General features: G+C 36.6%; 1 protein-coding gene across 3 annotated transcripts in view; it reads right to left on the minus strand.

Annotated features, from left to right (window-relative positions):
- Positions 1-394: 394 nt before the first annotated feature.
- Positions 395-26,594, minus strand: part of YAF2 (YY1 associated factor 2) — a 102,535-nt gene continuing 76,335 nt past the window's right edge. For all 3 annotated transcript variants that reach the window (XM_058307821.2, XM_058307820.2, XM_071218779.1), the window contains 2 exons: positions 2,571-2,723; positions 395-1,799 (listed from right to left, as the gene is read on the minus strand). In XM_058307821.2, the coding sequence (XP_058163804.1) occupies positions 1,562-1,799; positions 2,571-2,723 (391 nt within the window). In that variant the 3' untranslated portion in view covers positions 395-1,561. The remainder of the gene's footprint in view (positions 1,800-2,570; positions 2,724-26,594) is intronic.

Genomic DNA, 26,594 nt, shown 5'->3' on the forward strand with positions numbered 1-26,594 from the left:
ACTATATGCAATTAATTGTATTTCACAACTAGCATCTTACAAAAATGACAGTACCATTATGCCTGTAAAAAGTACTGCAATTAAACAGAAAATTACATTACCACATGAAACCACCAAATATCACAACTGTCAGGGTCTACAGTTTTTGTTTTTTTTGTTTTTTTCTTTTGCCTTCAAATGCTATCATGATGTCTTTTATGTGATATTTTGTATCCAAGTTATATTTTTAAGTGCATTGACATTTCAGAAGTCACCTATAAATGGACAGATATTAAGCAAATGGCTAAGAAAAAGCAGGAGACCCTAAGAGAATTTAAGAAGCACTGTGTGGTTTCTAGATTGGATTTTTAAATACAACATAAAACACATTAGTTTTAAACAAAAATGCAAAATCTGAAGTCATAAAAATATTTTATTGGTAATTTTACATAACAGTGAGTGGGGCTGTAAATACTTTTATTTCAGGATACTGATAAATGCATAAACTGACAGTTGTGTCTGAAAATAGGGCACTATGATTTTTCATAAGGATTGTTATATTTAATAAGAGGCCAATTAAACTGATTTAAGATTAGTTATTTCACAGTTCTGTGCAACAGTCTGTATTCCCATTATTGTATTTATTAGATTCATACTTCTATGAATCCTGAATAATTTGGGGGCAAGGAAACAATGATAACACTATTATTAAATTAAAGCTTTTTCAAAATTGCAGCTTTCAAAATATAGCAGGTTGCTTTTCTCTTCTGTTTTTGCCAAATGCTTATAATTATTTGAATTTTAATGTATTATAATAATACAGAAAATACCAGTGTTCAATGACAATAGCACTAAACCTGAATTATAAAGCTAAATAATCAATGCTTTATTTACTAGTCTGCTAGTAAACATTACAATAAATGAATGTCTTTAAAAATAAGCACAAAAAAGAAAAGAAAAAAAAAAAAACGAATAAAACCAGGAACATAATTCAGGAACAATAATTTAGTAAAATGTGTCCAAAACATTGGCAAAGGTTCATACAAATTCTTTATTTAATAACAATTTTCTATTTAACCACACCAAGTACCAGCAGGTGTATTTAAGAGGATAACAATTAAGAAAATCCTGTTGCAGCAATAACTGATTACGTTGATCTTTGACTTGTATACATATAACTATTTGTTTCACAATTCTCAAATAATACATATTTAGGCAGCTTGAACTATGTTATAAAAATTTTAATTCGTTACATGCCAATAGTAGAGAATTCAAGAATTATGTGTTAGAATTCACTAAACTAAAAGTGAAAATAGACTTACCAATAACACTGCATAACGAATAGTTCAACCACATTTTCATGGCACCTTTAAATGTAGAGCCCAAAATATTAAATCTGGAAATGTTTGGTAGGCATAGACTACAATAAACTCTAGTGACTTCTAACAAATTTCTATTTTATGTAAAACTCAAATTATGGATTGTGCATGAATGTTTGTCATGAAAATGTGGTACTTCTTGGCATAATCTGTGTATTTGCATGGTATGACATAAGTGACTAAGAAACTGGAGAAAATAAGCTTCAATGAGATTCTCCATTCAGTGATGAGGCTTCTCCTCTCGGTGAAGATGACCTGGACATTCCCCGCTCAGTGTTATCAGAGCTAGAGCCACTCTGACTGTGTTGATCTGCAGAAGCAGCACTAGATGCAGGTGGTGACTTTGTTTTCTCCTTAAAGTCTGTAATAATGACTGTCAGATCGCCAACGGTAACTTCCAAATGCTGAGCACTACTCCGATCCACATTTTTCAATCTTGGCCTAAACACAAAAGATGATAAAATTTTAAGCTAGCTTTTCCCTCTACCAAATTAGCATAAAATGAATGATAAATTAGGTAAAAGTAACAAAATGAATACAGCTATGTTTAAGCTCTAGATTCATGTATAACTAGCCACAAAAATATAATTGTTCCCAATCATTAACACTGATCAACTAATCAATCACTCATGACAAAAAACTATGGTACTCTGGAAGTAGTGGACTCTTAACTGTGCTGTTATAGCAATCTGATAATTTTGCACACAGCTTCTCAGTTTTATTAAATAAAATTTAGAACAGCAATAGAACAGTTGCTCCACAGAGGACAAAGAGAAAGCTAACAGAAGCTAAGGCCGAGCTATGTACAGGTCTGTTACTCCACTGGGGTGCACTGATGAGGGCATCATAACTGTCTGTCTGTTCTGACTGACACAGGACCCTTTTGATTGGTTAAAGCTCATACAAATACCTGTTACATATTTTGAATATCACTCCTTGCAATATGAATTTAAAAAAAGGTAGCTCTAGCACTAATGCTTTTAGTCTAATAAAAAAAAAAGTATCCTCACATTTAAGCTTATATGCCTGGCCTCTGTGTTTAATTTCTAATATAACTTTCAGACTCAGAAAAAAACTTTCATGATACTTTATCATAAAGGAAATGAAATATTTTACTTCTACTTTGTATATGCGTATATAAATGGTAAAAGAGAATGTTAAATGGTTAATTTTATTATTTCAAAAATACCATAAAACACTCTTCAAATTTACCTGGTTTTCTTATGGCTGTTCTTTTTGCTAGTTGTTTCCTTTTCACTTTTTTCTTTCTCTACTTTATCTTTTTTCTCTTTCTTTGACTGTGTAGGGGGCACAAACTGCTGAGTAACCTGCTGTGCAACCAACTGGGAGACAGGTCGAGGTTTCCTGTGTGCATGTTAAAAAAAAGTTTTTATTATTAGAAATTAAAAATATGTTCTTTATGAGAATAGCTGATATTATGGGAAAATAAATGTATATTACGATGAATTTCAAGTAAAAATTTCCTCATATATAAGGTAAATCAGATGAACAATTTAGCAGATAAATATATATTATTATCTTTCCTGTTATAACAAAAATAGAACAAACTATGATGAGTTAAAATTTATAGCCCAAGATACATGGTCAAACCATTAGAATATCTGTTATATAAATCAACTTGAGAAATTATTAAAAATGTATATCAAACAATGCTCATAGGGAAACATGTATAAATATGGAATTTAAAAACTGAAACTTTACACTGAAATAACATTTATTTCATCCCTTCTCCTACAGAGAAGTAAATATCTATTTGTTTTTTCCTTTAGTACCTTTCATTTATTTATTTAATAAATATTTATTGAGTGTCGAAATTTCTCAATCGTTATTGCTCAAATCCTTGAAGATTTTTCTCTTCCTAGCCAAAATCTCACTGTATATTTTTGACCTTGGAGACCTGCTCAGTCCTTTGGCACTTGTCTACCTACTTACTTGTTCATTCAAAAACTTTGAGATCCTAACACAGGAACTGTACCAGAGTACCTGAAACACTGCGGGGTGCCAACCTCCGGTGCTAGTTCAAGCTGTCACTCACTGTGCTGACCCAGAAGCCAAGGGCCCCTCCATCTCTATGGTGGACCTTGACATGATGTCAAGAATCTACGTAAGTAATCTTTAATGTCTTCAAGGAAGAGAAAAAGGGGACTAGAGGGAGTGACAGGGGAAGGAGGGAGAAAATGAGAGCAAGATAAAAATAAATTCTAACAGAAGGTCTATAAGCAATGGTAACTTTATTGCCTTGAAAATTCTGACCCTATTTTAGTTAGTAAAATTTTTTAAAATTTATTTTTGTTTTTGTTCCTCTAAAGCTAGCCAAAATAGAAAATAATGAAGAAATATTAAGCAATTGAAGATTCAATGCTGCATGGCTGGGAGGAAACAGGAAACATGGTATGCAAAACATGGACAATGAATGTTCTAAGACATACAGAGTCTATACTGGAAGGATATCCAGGAAGGATGTCAAATACACAGTTTAAAAAGCAGGACAGAAACAAACACGGTTAGAGATGTAGATTAAGAGTTACACAAATGAAAGTGATATTGAAAGCAAGGTAATTTAATAGCTGAGCTTGTTAAGGAAATGACATTTTTAAAAAAGAAAAGGATTAAAACAGGATTATGGATTAAGCCAGTTCTCAAATTTAAAGATTCATCACAATCACATGGAGGACTTTTTTTTTTTTTCCTTTTCATTTTCCTGGAGGGCTTATTAAGCTCATATAGCCCTGTCTCCCAGAGTTTGGAATTCTGTAGAACTATGGGTGGAGTCCAAGAATTTGTATTTTCTTACAAATTTTCAGGTTATGCTGAAGCCTCTGGCCCAGAGGCTTGAAAAGAAGCTTGAAGAAGTACAATATATTTGGTGAATATTGGCATTACTGTAGCATAAAGTATGAGATAGAGTTTGGGGAATGGCACAGAAATGACAAAAATCAAGGCAGGTCAGATAGTATGGGGACAGATAATGAAAAGCTGAAAGACTGATTTACTCTTATATGCTGGGAGACCACTGAAGAAATTCAGACTTGAATTTTACAAAGATTACTGGCAGCAGCCTGAAGGGGAAAGATACTACAGTCAGGAAGCTGTCTTTAGGAAGTTACTTTACTAGAACTGGCTTAACAAGGAGGTAAGGCTTAAAATGTACAGAGTTCCTATTTAGAACGATGGAAATGTTTTGGTAATGGACGCTGGTGATGGTAGCACAACACTGAATATAATTAACAGCACTATTGAAATATATATCTGAATGTGGTTAAAAGGGGAAATGTTAGGCTGTATATATAGTAATAAAATAAAAATATTTTTTAAAAATTCCATGGAATTGGACTTCACAGTGAATCCTATGTTAAACTATGATCTAACAGAACTAATAGTACAATTATAAAAATGTGCTTTCATCAACTGTAACAAATGTACTACACTAATACAAGGTGTTAATAATAGGGGGGAAAAACAACAACCAAAAAATAAAATAAGAATAGCTAAAAATAAAATAAAATAAAATAAAAATAATAGGGCAGTATATGGGAATCCTGTACTCTATGCATGATTGTTCTGTAAACAATAAAAAAATAGAACTGGCAAGAAATAAAAACAACTTGCACTAAATAAGGAAGCAGCAGTGCAATTATTTAAGACAGGCTGAAGAAAGAGAATCAAGCTGTGCTTTCCTCACTTTTCAGTCAATAAATATTCCTTACGCAAAACACGTCAAACTCCTTGCCCTCGTGTAGCTAACATTCCGTCGGTGGAATCAAACAAAAACAAACAAAATAACTATACACAGTGTTAGATGTTGAGAAGTGCTGTGGGAAATAAAGCTTGTAAGGAACACAGCAAGTGTTGGGGAGGGGTTGCAATTTTCATTTATCTGTCTCCTCCACTATGACAGGATGGTATCAACTTTATGCATCACTGTATATAGCTAGTACATATCACAATACTAAAAAATCACAAGCTACTCAATGAATATCTGTTGAAGAAGAAAAGGATATTGTTTAATTGGCAAGACAGTATTTAAGAAAAGGGGCATTGCCACCACACTTACTCATTAGCCAGGATCACTCACTCACTACAGAGGAGTAAACAAGCAGTAAAAAAGCAAGAAATGCAAGAATTAAGAATATGGAAAGAGAAATAAAGCTTGAAAGTGTGATAGGATTGAAAAAAGACTTGGGTTATTGGAGTAAGAATCACTCCAAAATAGAAAAATCAAAACAACTGAAGTGTAGTCATCATTTTGTCTCACAAAATATCACAATCTGAGTATCTTCCTTCCATAACATTATATGATTTTGGCAATTTCATTTATTACATTTTGTACTGTGTCACTCCTTCCATCCAAAATTTAATGCAAAATGAATTTACAAAAATGTAAGTGATTTCAACTGAATTACAATAAAATTATAAACATTAGAATAAATCTACATTATTTTTAACCTAGAGTAGAAATCCTGAAGTTTCTAGAATTGTAGTTATTTAGCAGTCTATAGTACTAAATATATGTAAATTTTGTTTATATTGTCTTTATTTAATGCTGCCTTTAAAGTAAAATTTAGTATTTACAAAGGCTTTTACGGGGTTCATTAATGACTTCAGTATACCATTCTATTATTCCACAGGATCTGAAAAGCTCCATCAAGGAGTCTCACACCATGAAAATTTTCAATCACACCGCTACATGCCCAGTATTAGTCTCCTGGTTGGTATCCATTCATTATGTGGCAATGTTCCTCAATATCTCACTCCCAGTTTTATGTGAGAGAAAACCTTAATTCCCCAATTGCATTAGTCTTAAAATCCAGCTGCTGTCAAGTATTTTTTCAAATTTAGCAGATTTTAGCTCTCTAAAACTTCCTTGGAATCATATCCCCTTTGCATCAGGCATAGCACTTTGAAAATAAAAGCACAGTAGGGAAGCGGACTTGGCCCAGTGGTTAGGGCGTCCGTCTACCACATGGGAGGTCCACGGTTCAAACCCCGGGCCTCCTTGACCTGTGTGGAGCTGGCCCACGAGCAGTGCTGATGCGCACAAGGAGTGCCCTGCCACACAAGGGTGTCTTCCGCGTAGGGGAGCCCCACGCGCAAGGAGTGCGCCCCATAAAGAGAGCCGCCCAGCGTGAAAGAAAGTGCAGTTTGCCCAAGAATGGCACTGCCCACACAGAGAGCTGACACAACAAGATGACTCAACAAAAAGAAACACAGATTCCCGTGCCGCTGACAATAAACAGAAGCAGACAAAGAAGACGACGCAGCAAATAGACACAAACAGGGTGAGGGGGAGGGAGAGAAATAAATAAATAAATAAATCTTTTTTTTAGAAAAGGCATAGCAGTAGAGCATGATTTCCTTCATAAAAACTGTAAGGTTGAGTAAATAAATTAATAATTTATTTTAAAAATAGTTATTATAGATCTAGGATTCTTCTTAAGTGCTATACTCTTAGTGGTAAGAACAAAATAATAAATTCTCTCTCAACAAATGCTCAATAAACACTCCCCTCTTATGGGAGGAAAAACCAACAACTAGTTGAACGTATGAGAAGAGAGACTGGAATCAGGAGATAAGCTAGAAGACTACCACATCAAACTAGATATGAAATAGTAGTTATATATATATATATATATATATATATATATATATATACACACACACACACACACACATATATCTATGCAAAAGTTTAATCATGGTAATGAAACTGAAACAGTGACTCTGATGACAGATGAGAAGGATAATAAAACCTGATATGTACATGGACATAGAGGGAGATCCAAACTAGGAGGATAACTGAGAAAAATGGGGTGATTTGCAAGGGCAGTGGCAAAAAGCCAAAACAGGACAGAGTGATGAACTTGGTATAGAGACATGTTGGATGTGTACATTTTGTAAAACATAAGCTTATCCATAGGGCAAGGAGAAATATGAGACTAAGTCTGATAAGCAATCATGTAATTGCTGTTAACTAGAGTTATTCATTGTTGATTTTATTTTTTAAGATTTATTTATTTCTATCCCCCTCCCTCCATTGTCTGCTCTCTGTGTCCATTAGCTGTGTGTTCTTCTGTGTCTGCTTGTATTCTCATTAGGCAGCTCTGGGAACCAACCCTGGGACCTTCCAGAGTGAGAGAAAGGTGATCATTCTCTTGTGCCACCTCAGCTCCCTGGTCTGCTGCATCTCTTATCATCTCTCCTTTGTATCTCTTTTTGTTGTGTCATCTTGCTGCACCAGCTCTCAATGTGGGCCAGCACTCCTGAGCAGGGCAGCACTCCTGCACAGGCCACCACTCGGCGTAGGCCAACTCGCCATACAGGCCAGCTTGCCTTCACCAGGAGGCCCTGGGCATCAAACCCTGGACCTCCTATATGGTAGATGGGAACCCAATTGCTTGAGCCACATTCACTTCCCATGTTGATTGTATTTTTAAGAAAACTTTATTTTTTTCTGTTCTTCAGTACATCGCTCTCATTTTTTATCCTATACAACTATCCCATTCTTTCATTCTTCTTTTAATGATAAGGGTTGATTTTCACCTCAAGATTATGATTTTCTTCCTCAAGGCTAGGATGCTTTAATCTACTGCAATTTTTTAAAGAAAAGAAGCACAAAATATAAATATGTAGCCACTTCTTGATATCTCTTCAGTTACGGTCTATAAAGTTGCTGTGAACACTGAATACTGAAGAAGCATTCCTAGAGGAAATCCAGGGTTAGGTTTCTCCAAGCGCCTCTGGTCACTGCATTTTCATCAACCAATCAATGTATAGCCTTGTTTTATGTGTGTGGCAGTTTAAAGAGACTTCCTTCAATACATACTTTTGACTCATGACTTAAGGAAGCTTACCTAGCACATGGATTTTCTCCCTAAGGCATATCAGAGCCTCCCTTCCTCAACTTAGTATCTTTTATTATTCATGGTGGGCCCCAAACTACACTAGATAGTTCATGCTAATGACATGACTCAGGATAAGGTTTGGGCCACAGCCTCAGTCCTTAAGAGCAGGAACTAGAAAACAAGATCTTGGGAAAATGGTGGAGTAGGAAGTTCCAGGAATCAGTTCCAACACCAGAACAACTATTAAAGAGACAGGTACTGTCTGAAGACTACTGTTAAACTCTGAATTCTAGAAGAACACTGCAGCATCCAGGGCAGAATAATTTAGCAACTGCTAAATTACAGTAAATACCAAAGAATTTCCTTTTCCCTACAAGAGCTACCATTGCCCCATCTCTCAGCCTTCTGGCAGGCAGCAATAAATTGCTCATCTTCAGCCCTAGCGCAGCTTGCTGGTGCCAAGACGGGATATAAAGACCTAGTTCCCCAGGAACTAGAGGTATGTGGTCCAATCACTGACCACTGCTTTTGATTAGATACTTGAGACACTGGGGACTGTTCTTTGAGGGCAGCCATTTTTCCAACCCGCCCTGGGCAAAACTGGCAGAAGAGACCTAAAGGCACTACCCTTCCTCAAAACCACATAAAAGAGTTAAAGGACTGCATTTACTAGGGAAGTGCTAAATCAAGAAAACATAGCTTCAAAGATCCTTCGGAGATGCTTCTAGAACCCTTGCTGGCCCTTCCACTTCCATAAGCCCAACAGGGCCACGCAGAGCCAGCTGACCCTCCCTTTGGGGGTCCTTGGCCTCCGGCCAGCTGGGAAATACTGACCCGAAAAACTCTTCTCCAACCTCCCCCAATTCCCAGAATTTTCCCTCCAAGGAAAAGCAATTTGGGACAGCAAAAGCCTATAGAAAACAACTGTGAGTAGGGCAGTCAGAGGCTGAGCTTTAAGTCCTGTGGTGGAAAACAAGAGTAGAGGAGAGAGAGTAGAGAAGGCATTCAACTCCTAGAGAGTCCTAGAGAGCAGAGGAGGCATTCAACTCCTATAAACAGTGGAACTCTAAGGCACAGCAGGAAGCACTAGTCCAGGACAAGACACAGGCCCAGGAAAGACAGGAAATACCCTGCATTTTGTACTCGATTTGGCTGACCTTCTTGAAAGGAGAGCTGAATCCTGAAGAACACCTCACAATGCAAAATCAACTTGTAAAGACCATGAAACTGTGTTTTTTTTTTTTTACACTGGTTTGATTTTGTTAGCTCCCAGCACTCAAAATGTCTGTCACATCACAAGACGGCTATAAACTCAAGACACAGACACTTTAAGAATTAATCCCGGAGTTACATTTTAAAATGAACAGTATGAAAAGATTATAAGAAAAGCAAAGAAATGGGACAGTATGGACCACTGAGAGGAAGAAGATAAAAAAACAGAAAACATCAACAAAGACCAGACTATGGACAGATTAGACAAAGGCTCAAAAAAAAAAAAAGATCAAATGTTCAAGGAAGATGAAAGAAAATATAGAGAACTAAAGTATACCAGAAAAAAAATGAATGACTATAAGAATGACTATAAAAGCTAACATTTTAAAAAGGAACCAAAAAGAACTACGAGAGCTGAAGACCAAAATAACTGGAATGAATATTTCCAGGGTGGTTTCAACTGCAGACTAGAGGTGGCAGAAATAAAACCAGTGAACTTGAAGATAAGAAAACTGAAATGAGTCAAGCTCAAAACCAGAAAGGAAAAACGGCCTCGGAGACTTGTGGGATATCAAGCATACCAATATCAGAGTGCCATTACATTATACATTATATATTAGAAGAATGCCAAAGGGAGAAGCAGCAGCAGAAGAAATATTCAAAGAAACAGTGACAGAAAGCTTCTCAAACTTAGCAAAAGACATGACTATGCACATCCAAGGAGCCCAGAGAACATCCAACAGGATAAACTTGAAGAGAAATACAACTAGAAACATGGTTGTAGATCCAAATGTCCAATGCAAAGGAGAGAGTTCTGAAAGATGCCAGAGAAAAGCATGTATTATGTACAAAAGAGTACCATATTACATTAAGTGCCAATTCTCATTAGAAACCATGGAGGCAAGGAGGCAGTGAGTTGAAACACTTAAAAGTACTGGGAGAAAACAAATGCTAATCAAGAATTTTAAGTCTGGTGAGACTTTCTTTAAAAAATGAAGTAGAGCCACCCAAACATGGCCACTGCCAACCACCAATGCCTAGTACACAAGACTGGAAATGACAACTCAGAATATTCCTAAGGAAGAACTAACCTGTGATATGGAAATGGAAGGAGTTATGAAGAGGGGTCCCCATTTCTCCCCTCTAGGCAACAATTGGGACTCTGAGAACTGGAAAGGACGTTTGAGGCAAACGGGAGAAGTCAAAGGCTCAGGAAACAATTTGTGGATATTCTGGATTGGTGGAGCACCTGAGTGTGAGTTTAGACCTTCCACCATCTCAGTGAGTTCCTGTAAAAAAGTTTTCATATACACAACTCAGATGTTAAAAAAGTTTAGATTATAAACCAACCTTATACACTTGTCAGAAAAGTTATGCAGCGAAGAGAACTGGAGAAAGTAATGCCTATAGAGAAGCCGTCAGCCATTCCATGGAAGTTGTTCAACTTGGGAAAAATCAAACTTAAGTGAAAACCCTATAAATACCTTGAAAATGTTAAATCTTTTAACCATTTTACTTCCCTTGGTTAAAAAAAAAATGAAAAGAAGCAACAAACTGTATGAAGGTAAAGACTTTGGGGACATCTTTACCATGTTTTCATTAAAACAGGAGTCATTCTTCTGGAGAGAAACATAAATGTACTGAACATGTAAATGCTTCAAATGGAACTCTTCACTTGTTTTGCATCACCGAACTCACACTGAAGAGAAACTGTACACCTGTAACCAGTGTAGTTCCTCCAGGAACCACAACCTGACTGTGCGTCAGAGAATCCACACTGGAGAGAAACCCTAAAAATGCAATAAAGGTAGGAGAGCCTTCAATGATGGCTCAGCTCTGAAGCAGCACGAGAGAACTCACACTGAGGAAAAACCTTACAAATGTCTAGAACGTGGAAAAAGCTTCAACTGAAATTCATCCCTCATTCTGCATCAAAGAAGTCTTTCAGGGGAAAAACCATCCAGATGTCATGAGTGTGAGAAACTCTTCACTGACATCTCTCATCTCACTGTGTGTGGAAAGGCCTTCCGAGATGGCTCATACCTCACCCAGCATAAATGGACTCACTGGAAAGAAGTGCTTTGCATGTGTAGAATGTGGTAAATTCTTTAACTGAAACTCTCACCTCATGGTATATCAGAAAAAAAGTCCATTCTGGGGACTTTACATTCTCTGAATGTAAAGAGTGTGGGAAAACTTTTATTGAAAGTACTTACCATATTAGGCACCAGAAAAGTCATACTGGTGAGAAGCCCTATGGCTGCAACCAGTGTCAGAAACTTTTCAGAAACATCTCTGGCCACATTTCGCATCAGAGGACTCACAATGGAGTGAAGCCCTATGAACGTAATCAGTGTGGCAAAGATTCCAAGGATAGTTCTTGTCTGACCAAACATCAGAAAATTCACACTTAAGAGGCCCCATACTAGTGTCCAGAACGTCAAAAGCCTTCCAAGCAGAACTCTCACCTGGTGATACACTAGAGAATCCCTAACAGACAGGCCTAGCCACTGTCCTCAATGTGGGGAAATGTGCAGGCAGAACTCATCCCTCATCTGACACCTAAGAACATATTCCAGAGAGAAACTCGTGGAAACCTAATGAACTGGACCATACTCTCCTAACTTGTCATAAACCTACATGAAGACGGCATGTCTTCAGCTTTACCTCCTCTACAGTCAGTAGAAAAGAAATTCTTATGCTCTCTAGTAAATTGATGAATGTGACACATTGCTTAGGCACACTGTTAAATCTATACAGTAGGATTAGGAAAATCCTGGAGAAAAACACAGGATGGTAATAAGGGTGGAAAAGGCTTCAGGGATGATTTATCCTATGCCAAACAGATAGTGCACACACTGGAATAAAATGAACATGAGGAAGGTACCTCCTTGGAGACACCTACCCACTTCTGCATCCAAGTGCTTAAACTGGAAAAAAAAAAACTAACATGTGAATGTCTTCAGTAAGACAGTCATATTAAGAATCCTTTAACAGGGAGTTTCCATCCTATTGTACATAAGCAAATTCTTTCTAGAATCTAACCTTACAAGAAATGTAAGTCGGGAAGAAAAGCTTTTGGCAAGAGCAATTACTGTCTTTTCTATATCAGTGAAAGCAAACTGATGAGAAATCCCACAGCAACAGAGATTTTGCTGTCTGAATGTATTTGTGGACAAAGTGTCTGCCTGTGTTATAGGCCTGCCAGAATGCAGAGCAGTCATTTCAGAAGAACAAGTGGACAAGGAAGTTGCTTGTGAATAACCAGTGAAGTCATCCCTCTATAAAGAAAGACTAAAATAGGTTTGTACTAAGACAGAAAGGACTGCTGCCAAGAATATAACATGTTACTTTAGTTGTTGAAAGAAAAAAATATCAAGTCATTATGTTTACATTATCATCCCCTCTTTGCTGTTCCTTTAGGACACTTCTAATTTTTCTGGTGCAGCCACTCTGAAACAGTTAAAAAGATTTTGTTGCCACATTGAAAATACTTTATATTATGGCAGGCAACAAAAAGAAGGCACAAAATACAAGGTTTTGCTACCATGCCAGGCACGTAAAGATGTGTTCACATGTGTATGTAGACCAGAAGTGGATGATGGAGAAATTAATGTCATGGTTTCCTTAGGCATCTGGAATTGTATGTGTTTTTTCACTCTTTTGGAAACCAGACATTATTGCTACAATAAGTTGATGATGAATAAAAAAGTAAAGCAAAAAAAAAAAGTAAGAGATTGACATTCCCATATAAACAAAAGCTGATCATCACTAGACATGTCCTATAACCAATGCTAAACAGAGTTCTTCAGACTAAAAGGAAAGGATACTAGACAGTAGATCAAGAAATGAAGACCTACGGTAAAGGTAATCATATGGGTGATGATAAATGCCAGAACTATTCTCTTGTATTTTTTAGTAGGTAACTCTACTTCTTACAGGTACTAAAATGCAAATGGATAAAAAAATAATAAATCTTTAGCTTAGAATGTATAATGTACAAAAATATAATTTGTAAAAGTAAAAAAAAGTTTGATGGAACAGCTATGTATAGGAACAGTCCACATGTATGCATTGAATTTAAGTTGTTATCAAATCAAAATGGCTGTTACATATTCACGATGTTGAATTGTAACCTCTTGATAACACAATAAGGGAAAATACAAAAAGCAAATAAATATGAAAGAAGGTATTTAACAGAAGAATTGCAGGTCAAGAAAGACTTGTAGAGACTAAAGAACAGAATGTCAAAACAAAGCCCTGCATTATCAGTGATAACATTAAATATAAATGGATTAAACTCTTCATTTAAAAGCCAAAGATTGGGAGAACAGACCAAAAAAGCACAAACTATATACATTCTTTAAAAGAAATGCTCCTAAGTTCATAAGTAGGTTGAAAGTGAAAGGATGGAAAAAATACTCAAGGAGTAACCAAAGAGAGCTGGGGTAGCTATACTAACATCAGATAAAATAGATTTTTTTCTCCCCCTCCCCACTATTTTTGCTGTCTATGACCATTCACTGTGTGATCGTCTGTATCTTTTTCTCTTTTTTCTTCTCTTCTCGTTTTTCTTCTCTAGGATTCACCGGGATTCAATACTGGGGACCTCTGATGTGGACAAAGGTTCCCTGTCACTTGCAACACCTCAGTCCCTGGTTTCTGCTGCACTTCACTTTAACTCTCCCCTTAGCCTCTCCTTTGTTGTATAATCATCTTGCTGCATGACTCACTTGCTTGGGCACTGGCTCACCACACAGGCACTCACTCACGGCACGGGCACTGGCTCTCCAAACAGGCACGATTCCCTTTTTCTTTTTTTACTAGGAGGTCCCAGTGATCGAACCGAGGCCCACATGGTAGGCAGAAGTCCTATCACTTGAGCCACTGCCACTTTCAGGATAGATTTTAAATCAAAACTGTTACAAGGGATAATGAAAATCATGATATAAAGGGATCAGTCAGCAAGGACATATAGTCGTTATAAATAAATGTGCACCTGAAAGCAGAGCCCCAAAATATATGAAGGAAATAACGAAAGGTTTGAAGGGAGAAAACAGTTCTACATTAATAATAAGAGACTTTAATATTACACTTTCCATGGGGGTTAGAACATCTAGCCAGAAGATCAATAATGAAATAGAAGACTTGAACAATACTCTAAAGTAAACCAATTAGACCTAACAGTCATATATAGAACACTTCATTCAACTGCAGCAGAATACAAATTCTTCTCTATTGCACATGGATCATTCTCCATGATAGATGCTATGTTAAGTCACAAGACAAGTTTTAACATATTCAAAAGTCCTGAAATCATACAATGTCTTCTCCAACCACAAAGGAACAAACTAGAAATTAATAACAGAAGCAGAAATGAAAAATGCACCAATTTATGGAAATAGAACAATGTATGCAAAAAACAACAACACAACAACACAATAACAATGGGTCAAAGAAGCAATCACAAGAGGCAAATAAAAATGAAAACACAACATAAAACATATGGGGTGCAGCAAAGGCAGTGCTAAGAGAGAATTTATAGCTCTAAATGCTTACAACAAAAAAGAAGACAGCAAGAGTCCTAACCTCATAACTGGAGGATCTAGGAAAAAAAGAGCAAACTAAACCCAAAATAAAGTAAGGAAATAACAAATATTATAGCAGAGATAAATGAAACAGAGAATAAGAAATAAGTGTGAGAATCAACAAAACTGAAAGTTGGTTCTTTGAAAAGATAAATAAAATTGAAAAACCTTTCGCTAGAATGATAAGTAAAAAAGGAAAGTGGACACAAATAACTAAAATCAGCAATGAAAAAAAGGGACATTACTACCACCCCCACAAAAATAAAAAAGGATTTACAACTTACAAGAGGTTACTATGAACAACTGTACACCAACGAATTAGATAACCTAGATGAAATGGACAAATTCCTAGAAAGACATGAACTACTTACACTGACTCAAGAAGAAAGAGATCTCAACTAACCAATAACTAGTCAAGATACTGAATATGTGTTTAGTTTGCCAAAGGGCTACCAATGCAAAATACCAGAAATGCGTGGGCTTTTATAACGGGGATTTATTTGGGGGTAAAAGCTTACAGTTCCAAGGTTGTGAAATGTCCACATTAGGGCATCAGCAGAGATGCTTTGTCACCAAAGTCAGCTGCCATGACGTGAAACAAGATGGCCCCTGCCAAGATCTCCCAGAGTTCAACGGAGGGTAACCAGGCACAGGGCTGCCTCTTTCTGAGCCTCCTCTGTTAGTGCTCCACTTTCCTCCCAGAGTTCAGCTACAAGCTATCGGGCTCATGGCTTGTCTCTCTCCGGGCCTCAGCTCTTTAAGCCTCTCTGGGGCTTCTCTCTTTACAGCTCAGCTGTGAGCGAAACTGAAGTTCTTTCTCTCACATTGCAGGATCAATATGGCATAGACTTAACCTGAGTCACGCCTCACTAACAGAGTCCAATTGAAAGTCTCACACCCACAAGAATGAATTAGTTCACAACATAATCTTTCTCTTTAGAGATTCATAAAATAACTTCAAACTGCCACAATCAGTAATCAAAAGTCTCCCAACAAAGAAAAGCCCTAGATGGCTTCACAGGGAGAATTTTACCAAACATTTCCAGAAGAATTACCATCAACACTGCTCAAACTCTCCCAAAAAAATTAAGAGGAGGAAACATTCCCTACTCATTCCATGAGGCCATCACCCTCATACCAAAGCCAGATAAAGATACCAAGAGAAAATAAAATTACAGACCATTTTCTCTTTTGAATATGGAAGCAAAAATCTTCAACAAAATACAACAAACCAAATGCAACAGCACAGTAAAAAAGAATTATACACCATAATCAAGAAGAATTTATTCCAGGTATGAAAAGGAGAAACAACCTCAACAATGGGAGAAAATATTTGGAACTGACGTATCGGATAAGAGTTTAATATCCAGAATATATAAATAAATCCTGCAACCTCACAAAAAGACTGACAACCCAACTAACAAATGGGCAAAAGGTTTAAATAGACATTTCTCCAAAGAAGATATACACATGGCCAGAAAGCACATCACCAGCCATTAGGAAATGTACATCAAAACCACAATGAGATACTATTTAATATCCACCAATTGAATGCCTACCATTTTTTTTTAATGGAAAATTACAAGTTCTAGAGAAGACATAAAGAAGTAGGAACACTCAGTCATTGCTGGTGTAATGTAATGTGGTACAGTCCCAGTGGAAGTCAGTTTTGCAGTTCCTCAGAGTGTAAAATATAGTATCACCATATGACCTGGCAATCCCACCTTCTGGGTATATACCCTAAAGAACTGAAAGCAGGGATTTGAAAGAGTCAGAATTGCACTGTACTGGTATGAGAAGTTATTCCAATGGTGTATGTGTGCGTGTGTGTGTATCTTGATAATTGCAATAAAGTCCTCTGGTGTTCTTTATGGGCTGAATGAGCTTTAAAAAGATCTCACTGAAACTAGGAGGAAAATAGTTTGTGATCACCTTTCTATGGTGTCATAAAATTACTCAACCTCACCATGCCCTACTGCAAAACAAAAACAAAAACAAAAAAAAACCCTCCTATCTATAGGACTCTTTTCTACTTCATGAGAAGGACCTGGAGGACAATGGGGGAATTTTAGAGGCAAGAGATAAGTACAGGAAATAAGGGGCAAGGTGTCACTTAGAGAGTGTACCTTTTTATGTACTTTACGTTCAGGGATTTATCATTCATGGTTTTGCCAATACACTTGTAATGCCAAAGGTTCTAGAATAAAGAGGACAGCTGAAATGAGGCCTAATTAGTATATCAGCACTGTCTAGCATATTTCAGCTGCACTCTGTTGTCATCTACTTATTCATCTTAAGAAATGTCATCTTGTGAGATACAGTATTCACAAATATGGAGGCCCCCATAAGTCTCTGTGTAACTTCATAAATAGCCCAAATTGACTGTATAAAATTTGGCAGATCTGTTGATTTACTGCAACAAGAAAAAGGTAACTGTTTCAACAGTTAATAGACATTTATCTTCTATTCATCAGGACAAAATATTTTTAGGAGCCTTTGATCTTCCATATAGGTAGGGGGCTGGTACCTGAGGACTTGATATATGAAGTTTCTCACCTTGTCTCTGCCCACTAACCCCTAAACAAAAATTTGATGTACTAATAAATATAATAATAATAATGCTTTAAAACTTGATCAGCCTCATCACAATTTAGCTTTGTCAAGTTGGGCAGGTAAAATCAACCAATAAATAAGTAAAGATATAAAAACAATCACAGATTATTTTCTAAAAAGTATCACGCATAGTTTACAAAGAAGTCATCTATTCAGTGACACTAAAACATATGGTAAAATAAAGTAATGCAGTGAATCACGACGACTTATAAAGGGCTGAAATAAAAGCCCAAAAATTTACCAAGGCAAAATTTTGTAAGAAACAATCCTATATGACAAACTGATTGAGCACGTACAAGGGTCAGGCACTAGGTAAGGTGGGAGTGGTCAGTCATGAAAGGGAGACAGAGTCCCAGCCCTCATGAAGTTTACTTAGCAGACAGAAACCACAGGAAAGTAAACTAACTAAATAAAAGTAACTGACGTGAAAAGTGCGAAGAAGAAAAAACTGCTTACTGGGATAAAGAAGACAGAGGGAGGACTTAATACAGACATGATAGAAAGACCTTTATAGACCATGTTCAAACTCTTAAAATACCAGGAAAATAACAGCCATCACCATGAGCCTCTTTAGTCTTTTTAAAAATTATAAGCAATTTTATGAATTTACAGAAGAATAAGGGAATAATGAAACAACTTTATTAGAAATTCATGAGGACTTTACATAGCAAACCCATAATAACCCAGTTTTGAAAGTATATAGTCCTGAAATGGACAGGGTTTTGTTTTGTTTTAAAGAGGTACCAGAGTTTGAACCTAGGACCTCACACATGGGAAGTAGGCACTCAACTACTGAGCTACATCTGCTCCCTTATTGAGAGTGGTTTTTTCATTTGTTTTTGTTTTCAGGACGTATTGGGGATCAAATCTAGTACCTCATACATGGGAAGTGGGTGTTCAATCAAGTGACCTACATCTACTCCCGGACAGTTTTTTAATGTAACTAATGCCTCACCACTGCCATACCTAAACTTAGAAACATATCCATCTTGTAAATACTTCCTGATCTCAAATACATCTCTCATAGATTTTGGCTTATCTTTATTTCTGCTTCTTTCACTTGCATCAAAAAATATTATTTTTTGCTAACCTAGACAACTCATAATTTTGTTGAAAAGAAAGCAGCCATTTTATTTGCTCCAAAATTGCTATTTTCATTATTAGATTAGGTATACACACCTACCTTCAGCATCTGTTTGTTCACTTACCAACTGTATCAAGAAAATTCTGGTGTCAAACATCACAGAAAATGAAAAAATACTGTAGCATGTTCTTTTAGCACAAGGTGGTCCAGGTTTTTGTTGCAAAATATGTGATGAAATTTTTCTGTTGAATGACTACTTACATGAAAAACTATTTCTTTTTGTCTTTCACGCATTCTTGAGTTTGAAAAAATTCATCTAGGATACTGTCATTTGAAAACCCAGGGCCAGAGATTTCCCTTGCACAATTTCAACATTATTATTAGAATCTAGAATGATACTATTCTTCTCTTTGCATACATCATCTGATTCATCTAATAACTGAAACATCTTCTTTGACATTATGATGAAAACGAAAACTTCAGAATTCTCAACTGTGTTCAATGAAACCTTAAAGAAAAGACTAGTGTTTTGACTTTTTTACTTTCTTGAAAGATGACATAATAGCAATAATTATTTCACAATTGCATCATCCTTTTAGAAGACTCCATAATTTTTCTGTTTTCTTACTATTTGGGGTACTTCTTTTAACATACCAGGGAATAACTGATTAGTAATGATGATATAAGACTAGGATGATGAAACAAAATCTATTTCAAGATATGGGAAAATAAAATCAACTAAGATCCCATTATATATGTCAGACTTATAAAAGGACTCAATAGACCCACATGATAATTGCAAAACATAAGTAAATTTTTTCTTTGTTCCTTAGAAGACCGCAAAGAGAGAGTAAAAGTCATGAAATATCATTCTGTATAAATAATTAAGAAATGTTCAATAAATACACTCAAAAACTAAAATTGGGTCCTGCATAAGAACAAAAAATGATCTGTGGGAGCAGATGTGGCTCAAGTGGTTGGGCCCCTGCCTCTCACATGGGAGGTCCTGGGTTTGGTTCCAGGTGCCTCCTAAGAAGAACAAAAACAAACAACGAGCAATACAAACAAAAAGCCAACTCAGGGAAACCAATGTGGTTCAGTAGTTGAGCGCCAGCTTCCTATATACAAGGTCCTGGGTTCAATCTCCAGCCCCCAGTACCTCAAAAAAAAATTTTTTTTAATCTGTGAATCAATATACAAGAATAATACACATATTTTTAACTAATTCTTTTAAGTGCTGTCATATTAAAATAACCAATTTTGGTTCTTAGCACAATGTTGAACAATATAACAGCACAAAGCAGAAGGTGAATGAATATTTTTTGTAGATTCCTAATTTCCCTTTTTTTAAATCTCATTATCTGATCATTTTAATTCTCTTCCAATATCAGAAAATTCGTCAGGAAGAAAGAAGTTTCCAAGACTACCAAAGAAAAAATCTGCAATAAGAAGTCATTCCCTTCGGAAGAGGATTTGGCCCGACGGATAGGGCATCTGCCTTCCACATGGGCGGGCCATGGTTCAAACTCTGGGCCTCCTGACCCGTATGATGAGCTGGCCCATGCACAGTGCTGATGTGTGCAAGGAGTGCCCTGCCACACAGGGTGTCGCCCGCGTGGGGGAGCCCCACACACAAGGAGTGTGCCCCACAAGGAGAGCTGCCCAGCACGAAAAAAGTGCAGCCTGCCCAGGAATGGCGCCACACCCACAGAGAGTTGACGCAGCAAGATGAGGCAACAAAAAAAAAACAGATTCCCGGTGCCGCTGACAAGAATACAAGTGGACACAGAAGAACACACAGTGATTGGACAGATAGAGCAGACAACTGGGGTGAGGTGAAGTAAAGAAGTTTAAAAAAAAAAGCCATTCCCTTTTTCTCAACCTACCCCCATATATTTTGACATTTTGTAGCTATAAGGCAGACCTTCCCTCATAACTCTCAATTTCAATTTTTAATGGCTTCCTCACTTCTTTGGGTTTTTTTTTAAAACCTCTTTTGCCCCCTTGAATTTCCTCCCAGTATGAATTTTCATAAGTTGGTACAGCCAAATCATCTCCTGGTTTGTCTATGAACTTTGAGCTCTGCCTACCTCCCACAGTTATTGGAAGGATCAAATAAAATAATGTGTTAAAAAATACAATGTAAACTTTAAAATATGTAAAATGTTATAATAATATGAATTATGAATAATCTGTAAGTATATCTTGATAGCATAATATTGCTAAATCTGAGATTATATTTTACAGTTTGTCTCACACAAATCTCACAACAGTCCTAACAATCTTTCCCATGACTTCTATCTCAGGGACAGAAAGACAGAAATTGTATGTCTTGTAATTTAAGCAGGGTGATTCAATTTGAAGGGGCTTGATTTCTTCCTTATATTATTTTCAAAAAGTGATTATTCTTACATTGTCAAAAAAAATTTTTTTTAATCTAACCTGGCTCTCAGTTACCTTTCCCCAAACCAAAAAGAAAAAATCCCTGAAACATATTCTGTCCTTTAAAATATATAATTTAATGAGATTATTCAGTTCATAAACTATCTTTCCCAAAGTGGGGGCTATAAACAATATCTACTATACAAACTCTAGACCAAGAAAATACTCATAAATGTACATGTCATTTGGTTGAGATCATCTGCCCAAGTTTAAAAAAAGTTTTATAATTAAAATTTTAATTAGAATTTTAATTTAGTAAGTTTTATTACCTTTTAAAATCTTGTAAATAGTGTTTTTCAGGTTTTTTCCCCCTTATGAAAGCATTCCTTTCCCAAGGTAAAAGAATATACCAAAGCCTTTCTCGTTTAAGAAAATACAAAAAACCCTCTTAGACTCTCCAAGCTATTTGTCTTATCTTCTCTTCTCTCTCAGCATCTTGATAACACCACCTACTCTCAGTTATCTTCATGTTTTTCATTTTTACATTTTTTCTAAATCTTTGTCTACCAATATAACCAAACTAAGGCCATCAAGTATGCCAAAATCAAAGGACACCTTTCTGTCCTCATCTTATTTGACCTCTGTGTGATCAAGACTAACATTCTCTTGTACCATAGCTTACTACTCTTCCTCCTTCATTCTCCAGTAAGTAGCCCCTTCTCTTACACTACACTGACTCCTTTTAAGCTTAGCATTTCCTCTTCCAGCCCCTTAAATGTTGGAATACTCTCAAGGCTCTGTCCTAAACCCCTTCTCTTCTCATATAACACTCTCATAGGGTAATTTCATCTAAGCCCATGGCTTTATATTTCCTAATACATCACTGTATCCCAAGCCTTTTACTTAAACTCAGTTTAGTATAGACATCTGCCTACTAAATCCATCTTCTCAGAAAATGCAGATGGTGGCTTGAACTCTACATGTCTATGAATTGAATTCATATATTGCCCCTACAAACCAATTATCTTCAAAGAACCATTTCCAAACTTGGCTCAGAGAAAAACCTAAAAAGTCTGCACTATCCTTATCATCAACCACAGTAAAAGTATAAATTCTTAAGATGTGTTGTCTGACTCCCTTACCCTCCAAACTAAACTTCAAACTAAACCTCCACATTATCAGCAAAGTGATCTTTCTTTTAAAAAAAAAAATCTGCTTATGTCATTCTCTTTCTTAAAATTCTTCAATACTACCTCTATTAGCTATCTGATAAATTACTTGGCATGATGGACACCCCCTTGGAATTCTATCAACTCTAAATACAGCCAAACTGAACTAATAGCCATTCCCCAAACACATTATGCTTTCTCCCAGCCTCTTGCTTTTATAGGTGCTGTTGTTATAGAATAAAATATATATTATGCTATACCTGAATACATGGCTATAAATTCCTGGGGAATTGTTTTTCCTCTTTGTAACATTTGTAGCAAGCTCAGAACCTAATAGTAGGCTTCAGTAAATGTTTGTTGAATGAAATAACCCTTCTCATCTGAATCTTCAATCTGTCCCTCTTAAAAAACTATATATATATATATATATAATTCTTTGCCCTCTCTTAAAACATGCTCACTTATCTCTTATGTCATGATGATAACGATAACAAAGAAGAATGCCTGACATTTGTGTTGGTTTCTGTTCAATTCTCTGCTTCAGAGAACAAATCTCTAAGGGTTTCATCTGTTTCCCCCCTGTAGAAAACTTCTATTATATATATCACTAATACTGCCTTTTCCTAAAATTTAGTTCTGTAGCTCCACCTGTAAAATCATTTTTATCCATCTTCAGCAAGGATAAAATCATATTCCTTGATTTCCCCTATATCAGCTCTAAATGGTGAGGAGGTGGGAGAGAGGACTAAAGGCAATATCGTGCTTAGGAGTTTAGTTTTAACCATAATATTCTAACATTGCAGAAGAATAAACATAATACTTGCATAATTAAAATTAATTTTAAAAATAAGATTAAGTGATTTTCCATAGTTCTTAAGAGTTGAAAAGCAAAAGAGCCAGAACTAGGTTTACTACTCCGGACCCTTTTCTCTGTAAAAATCTCTTGGGAGTGGATGTAGCTGAAGTGGCTGAGCACCTGCTTCCCATTTACAAGGTCCCAGGTTCAGTCCCAAGTATCTCCTAAAAATAAACATACAAGAAAAACAACTCTCATTGGGAAGTGAATGTACCTCTGTGGTTAGGCCTGCTTTCCAAGTACAAGGTCCTGGGTTCAATACCTGGTACCTCCTAAAAAAAAAAATCTCTTACCTGATGTGCTTCCCAGCTTTCCCTATACACTAGTGCCAAATAAATCCTTCTAATGCACTGCTGGAGAACCTGAAATATCTCCCATTTCCTATAGTACACAGTTCACCCTTAAGTACAAATGTTCAATATGCTGATTCCCAGGCCTTATTCCAATAAAAAGGAAATCAAATCAATGAGAGCAGGGTCTGGGAATTTGCAAGTTCCCTAAATGACTCTTAAAAATAAATAATTAAAAAAAAAAAAAAAAGGAAACAGAGTATTTAGGGCCCTCCACTAACCAGCATCTAACTGCATTTCTAGTATTAATCCTATCCATCTTTCTGCTATAGCTAAGCTAGTTGTTTCTTGTTCCTCCAATGCACCATGTACCTTCTGTATTTGCTTTGGTTGTACACTACTGAGATAATCTGAATTCACACAGATAAGAAGTTATAAATGACAATCTTTTAACTGTTCATCTCGAATCTTGGAAAGCTATTCGATTACAATTTAGAAGCCTGAAGGAAAAATAGAGGGCCTTTTTGATTTAAGGTTGAAACTTATTAGCAGTAGTTAATAACCACTCACATTCCTTATCATAAAAAGGAGACAAGAGTCATAAAAAATTCCAATATTTTCATGATTTGAAATGTTTTATAGCCATCCACTACAGTCCACCTGGCTATGAGACCACAATGAGAGCATGTGCTGGCATATGTCATCTCAGCTATCAGGCTCTAAAACTTAAATGGGAAAATACCACACCTTACATATTTTTGCATCCACAGAAACTAGTACAGTAGATCTTACATGTATTAGATGCTCACTAAACTTCTCTTGGTACTGATGATCATTATAAAATACAGTTAAATATAATGCATAAAGACAGCTTTTGATCGGTTGAACACTGATTTGACTAAATGCCAACTTCCAGGGATTTGCTTTCTTGAAGAGAAAAAACGAACTGCTGATGTAACCTGCTTTTGAGTCATTTCTTTTTTAGAAAGATGGAATGGGTACGCATGTCTATGAACGTGTCTGCCTTTCCGTAAAAACTGATTACTAAATTAAAGGATAAAAGAGGTTTTTCTAAGTGATTTCACCACCTACAAATAATGAAATACTCTTCTCTCATATCAGTATTATTTGACTTAACAGCAAAATTCAAATATTACCTATGGCAGTGGTATTCAAAATGTTTTGTTTTTTGCGGTGTTTTTGGTTGTTTTAGCAGCAGAATCATCATGCTAACAAAAATTGTACATGGAATCTCGATATATAAAACTGGAAAAACAACAACTTCTATCTGAAGTTGAAGTACAGACTCCTGAGCCCCTATTTGCTCAGTCAGTTCTCATCCTGGCATCATCTAGTTGCCCCTGAAATATGGTTCTGAGTAATACAATCTGAAAAGAGCTAACCCAAGGTTTCTACACTATACAACGTTCTCTTCTTGTCACTTAAATTTAAGTGTGCTTACAACTGCAAGGTAGAATTATCCTACACCATTTCAAGAAACAGTGCTGGAGTATTCAGGAGATCTTTCACTCCAAAGTGTGTGTGTGTATTTTTAAAATTTTCAACATCAAACACCTCTGGAGAAGACCAGAACACAATATTTCATAAACTCTAGGGAAGTGGTGGGAGATTTGACTCCTTGGCAGCTACTAAGATAGTACTTGTAAGCACAGAAAAATTACATTACTTACATCAGCTTTATAAAAACTGGGTTAGACTGTTCAGCAATGAATTATCTGAAAATTCCCTCAAATCATTAAACATCACAGTTATGTCATCCTCAACATCCTTCTTCTTAGCCAGGTACACATCGTATCCTTTCAATTCTTCTTGCTTATTATTGGAACTGTTCCTCCTACACTACTACAGCCTAACCCAACAGTAAGTAGTTTCCTATGCTATCAACTTGACTCCTTGCCTTCTCCCCTCCAATTCAAGAGTATTCTTCCTTACATTTATTTAACAAATATGTACTAAGTACCCACTATGTGCCAACTACTGTTCTAAAAACTGAATAAACTTACTTTTATTACATATTTGTTTTAAAATTGAAACTAATACATTGAGCATTCGTTTTAAATAATGAGCACAGTCCCTGTAGGTAATGGAGTGACCCTGATTCTTATTTCAGAGAAAACAGAAGCTATTAGCTTAATATTCTACTAGCTTTCTTCCGTACCCAAATACTCAAACTTCCCTATCTATATTAAGTCTAACCCTCTAACCACTGAATCCCTTCTCTCTTTTTTTTTTTAAGATTTATTTATTTCTCCCCCCCCCTTCCTCCCCCCTTGTCTGTTCTCTGTGTCTATTTGCTGCATCTTCTTCGTCCACTTCTGTTTGTTGTCAGCAGCACGGGAATCTGTGTTTTCTTTTTGCTGCATCATCTTGTTTATCAGCTCTCCGTGTGTGCGGCACCATTCCTGGGCAGGCTGCATTTTCTGTCGCGCTGGGCGGATCTCCTTACGGGCGCACTCCTTGCGCATGGGGCTCCCCTACGCGGGGGACACCCCTGCGTGGCAGGGCACTCCTTGGGCACATCAGCACTGCGCATGGGCCAGGTGCACATGGGTCAAGGGGGCCCGGGGTTTGAACTGCAGACCTCCCATGTGGTAGGCGGTCGCCCTAACCACTCGGCCAAGTCTGCTTCTCTGAACCCCTTCTCCAAGACACCACTTCTTTCTCTTGCCTTCAACAATAATTCTTTCTCTACTGGATTTTCCTGCATACAAACACATTATAATACTTCTTATTTTAAAAAAGAAAAAAACATTCCCTGAGTCCATAACCCTTTCTAGCCAATGTCCCATTTCTCTCTATTCTCTTTTACAACTAGAGGCCTCAAAAAAGTTGTCTATACTCATTCACTACACCTTTTTTTTTCTGCAATTCTCTCATGGGCTTCTGTCCCAGTCATCCTACCAAAATTGTTTCTTTCAAGGTCACCAACAATCACTTCACCATATCGAGGGGTCAACTGTCAGGCCTCTCTTTACTCTTTCCCACCTTGAAAAGCCTTTTTCATTTAGCCTCCAGGGAGCCACACTCTTCTGATTTTCCTCCTGCTTCACTGGCTAGTCTTTCAAAAGTCTCATTTGCTGGTTCCTTCCTCTCTTAACAACTTAGAAACTTTGGAGTGTCCCAGGACCCAGTCTTTTGATATCTCTTTTATCTATACA

The sequence above is a fragment of the Dasypus novemcinctus genome, chromosome 12, assembly GCF_030445035.2.
Source record: "Dasypus novemcinctus isolate mDasNov1 chromosome 12, mDasNov1.1.hap2, whole genome shotgun sequence".
Classification (NCBI taxonomy): domain Eukaryota; kingdom Metazoa; phylum Chordata; class Mammalia; order Cingulata; family Dasypodidae; genus Dasypus; species Dasypus novemcinctus.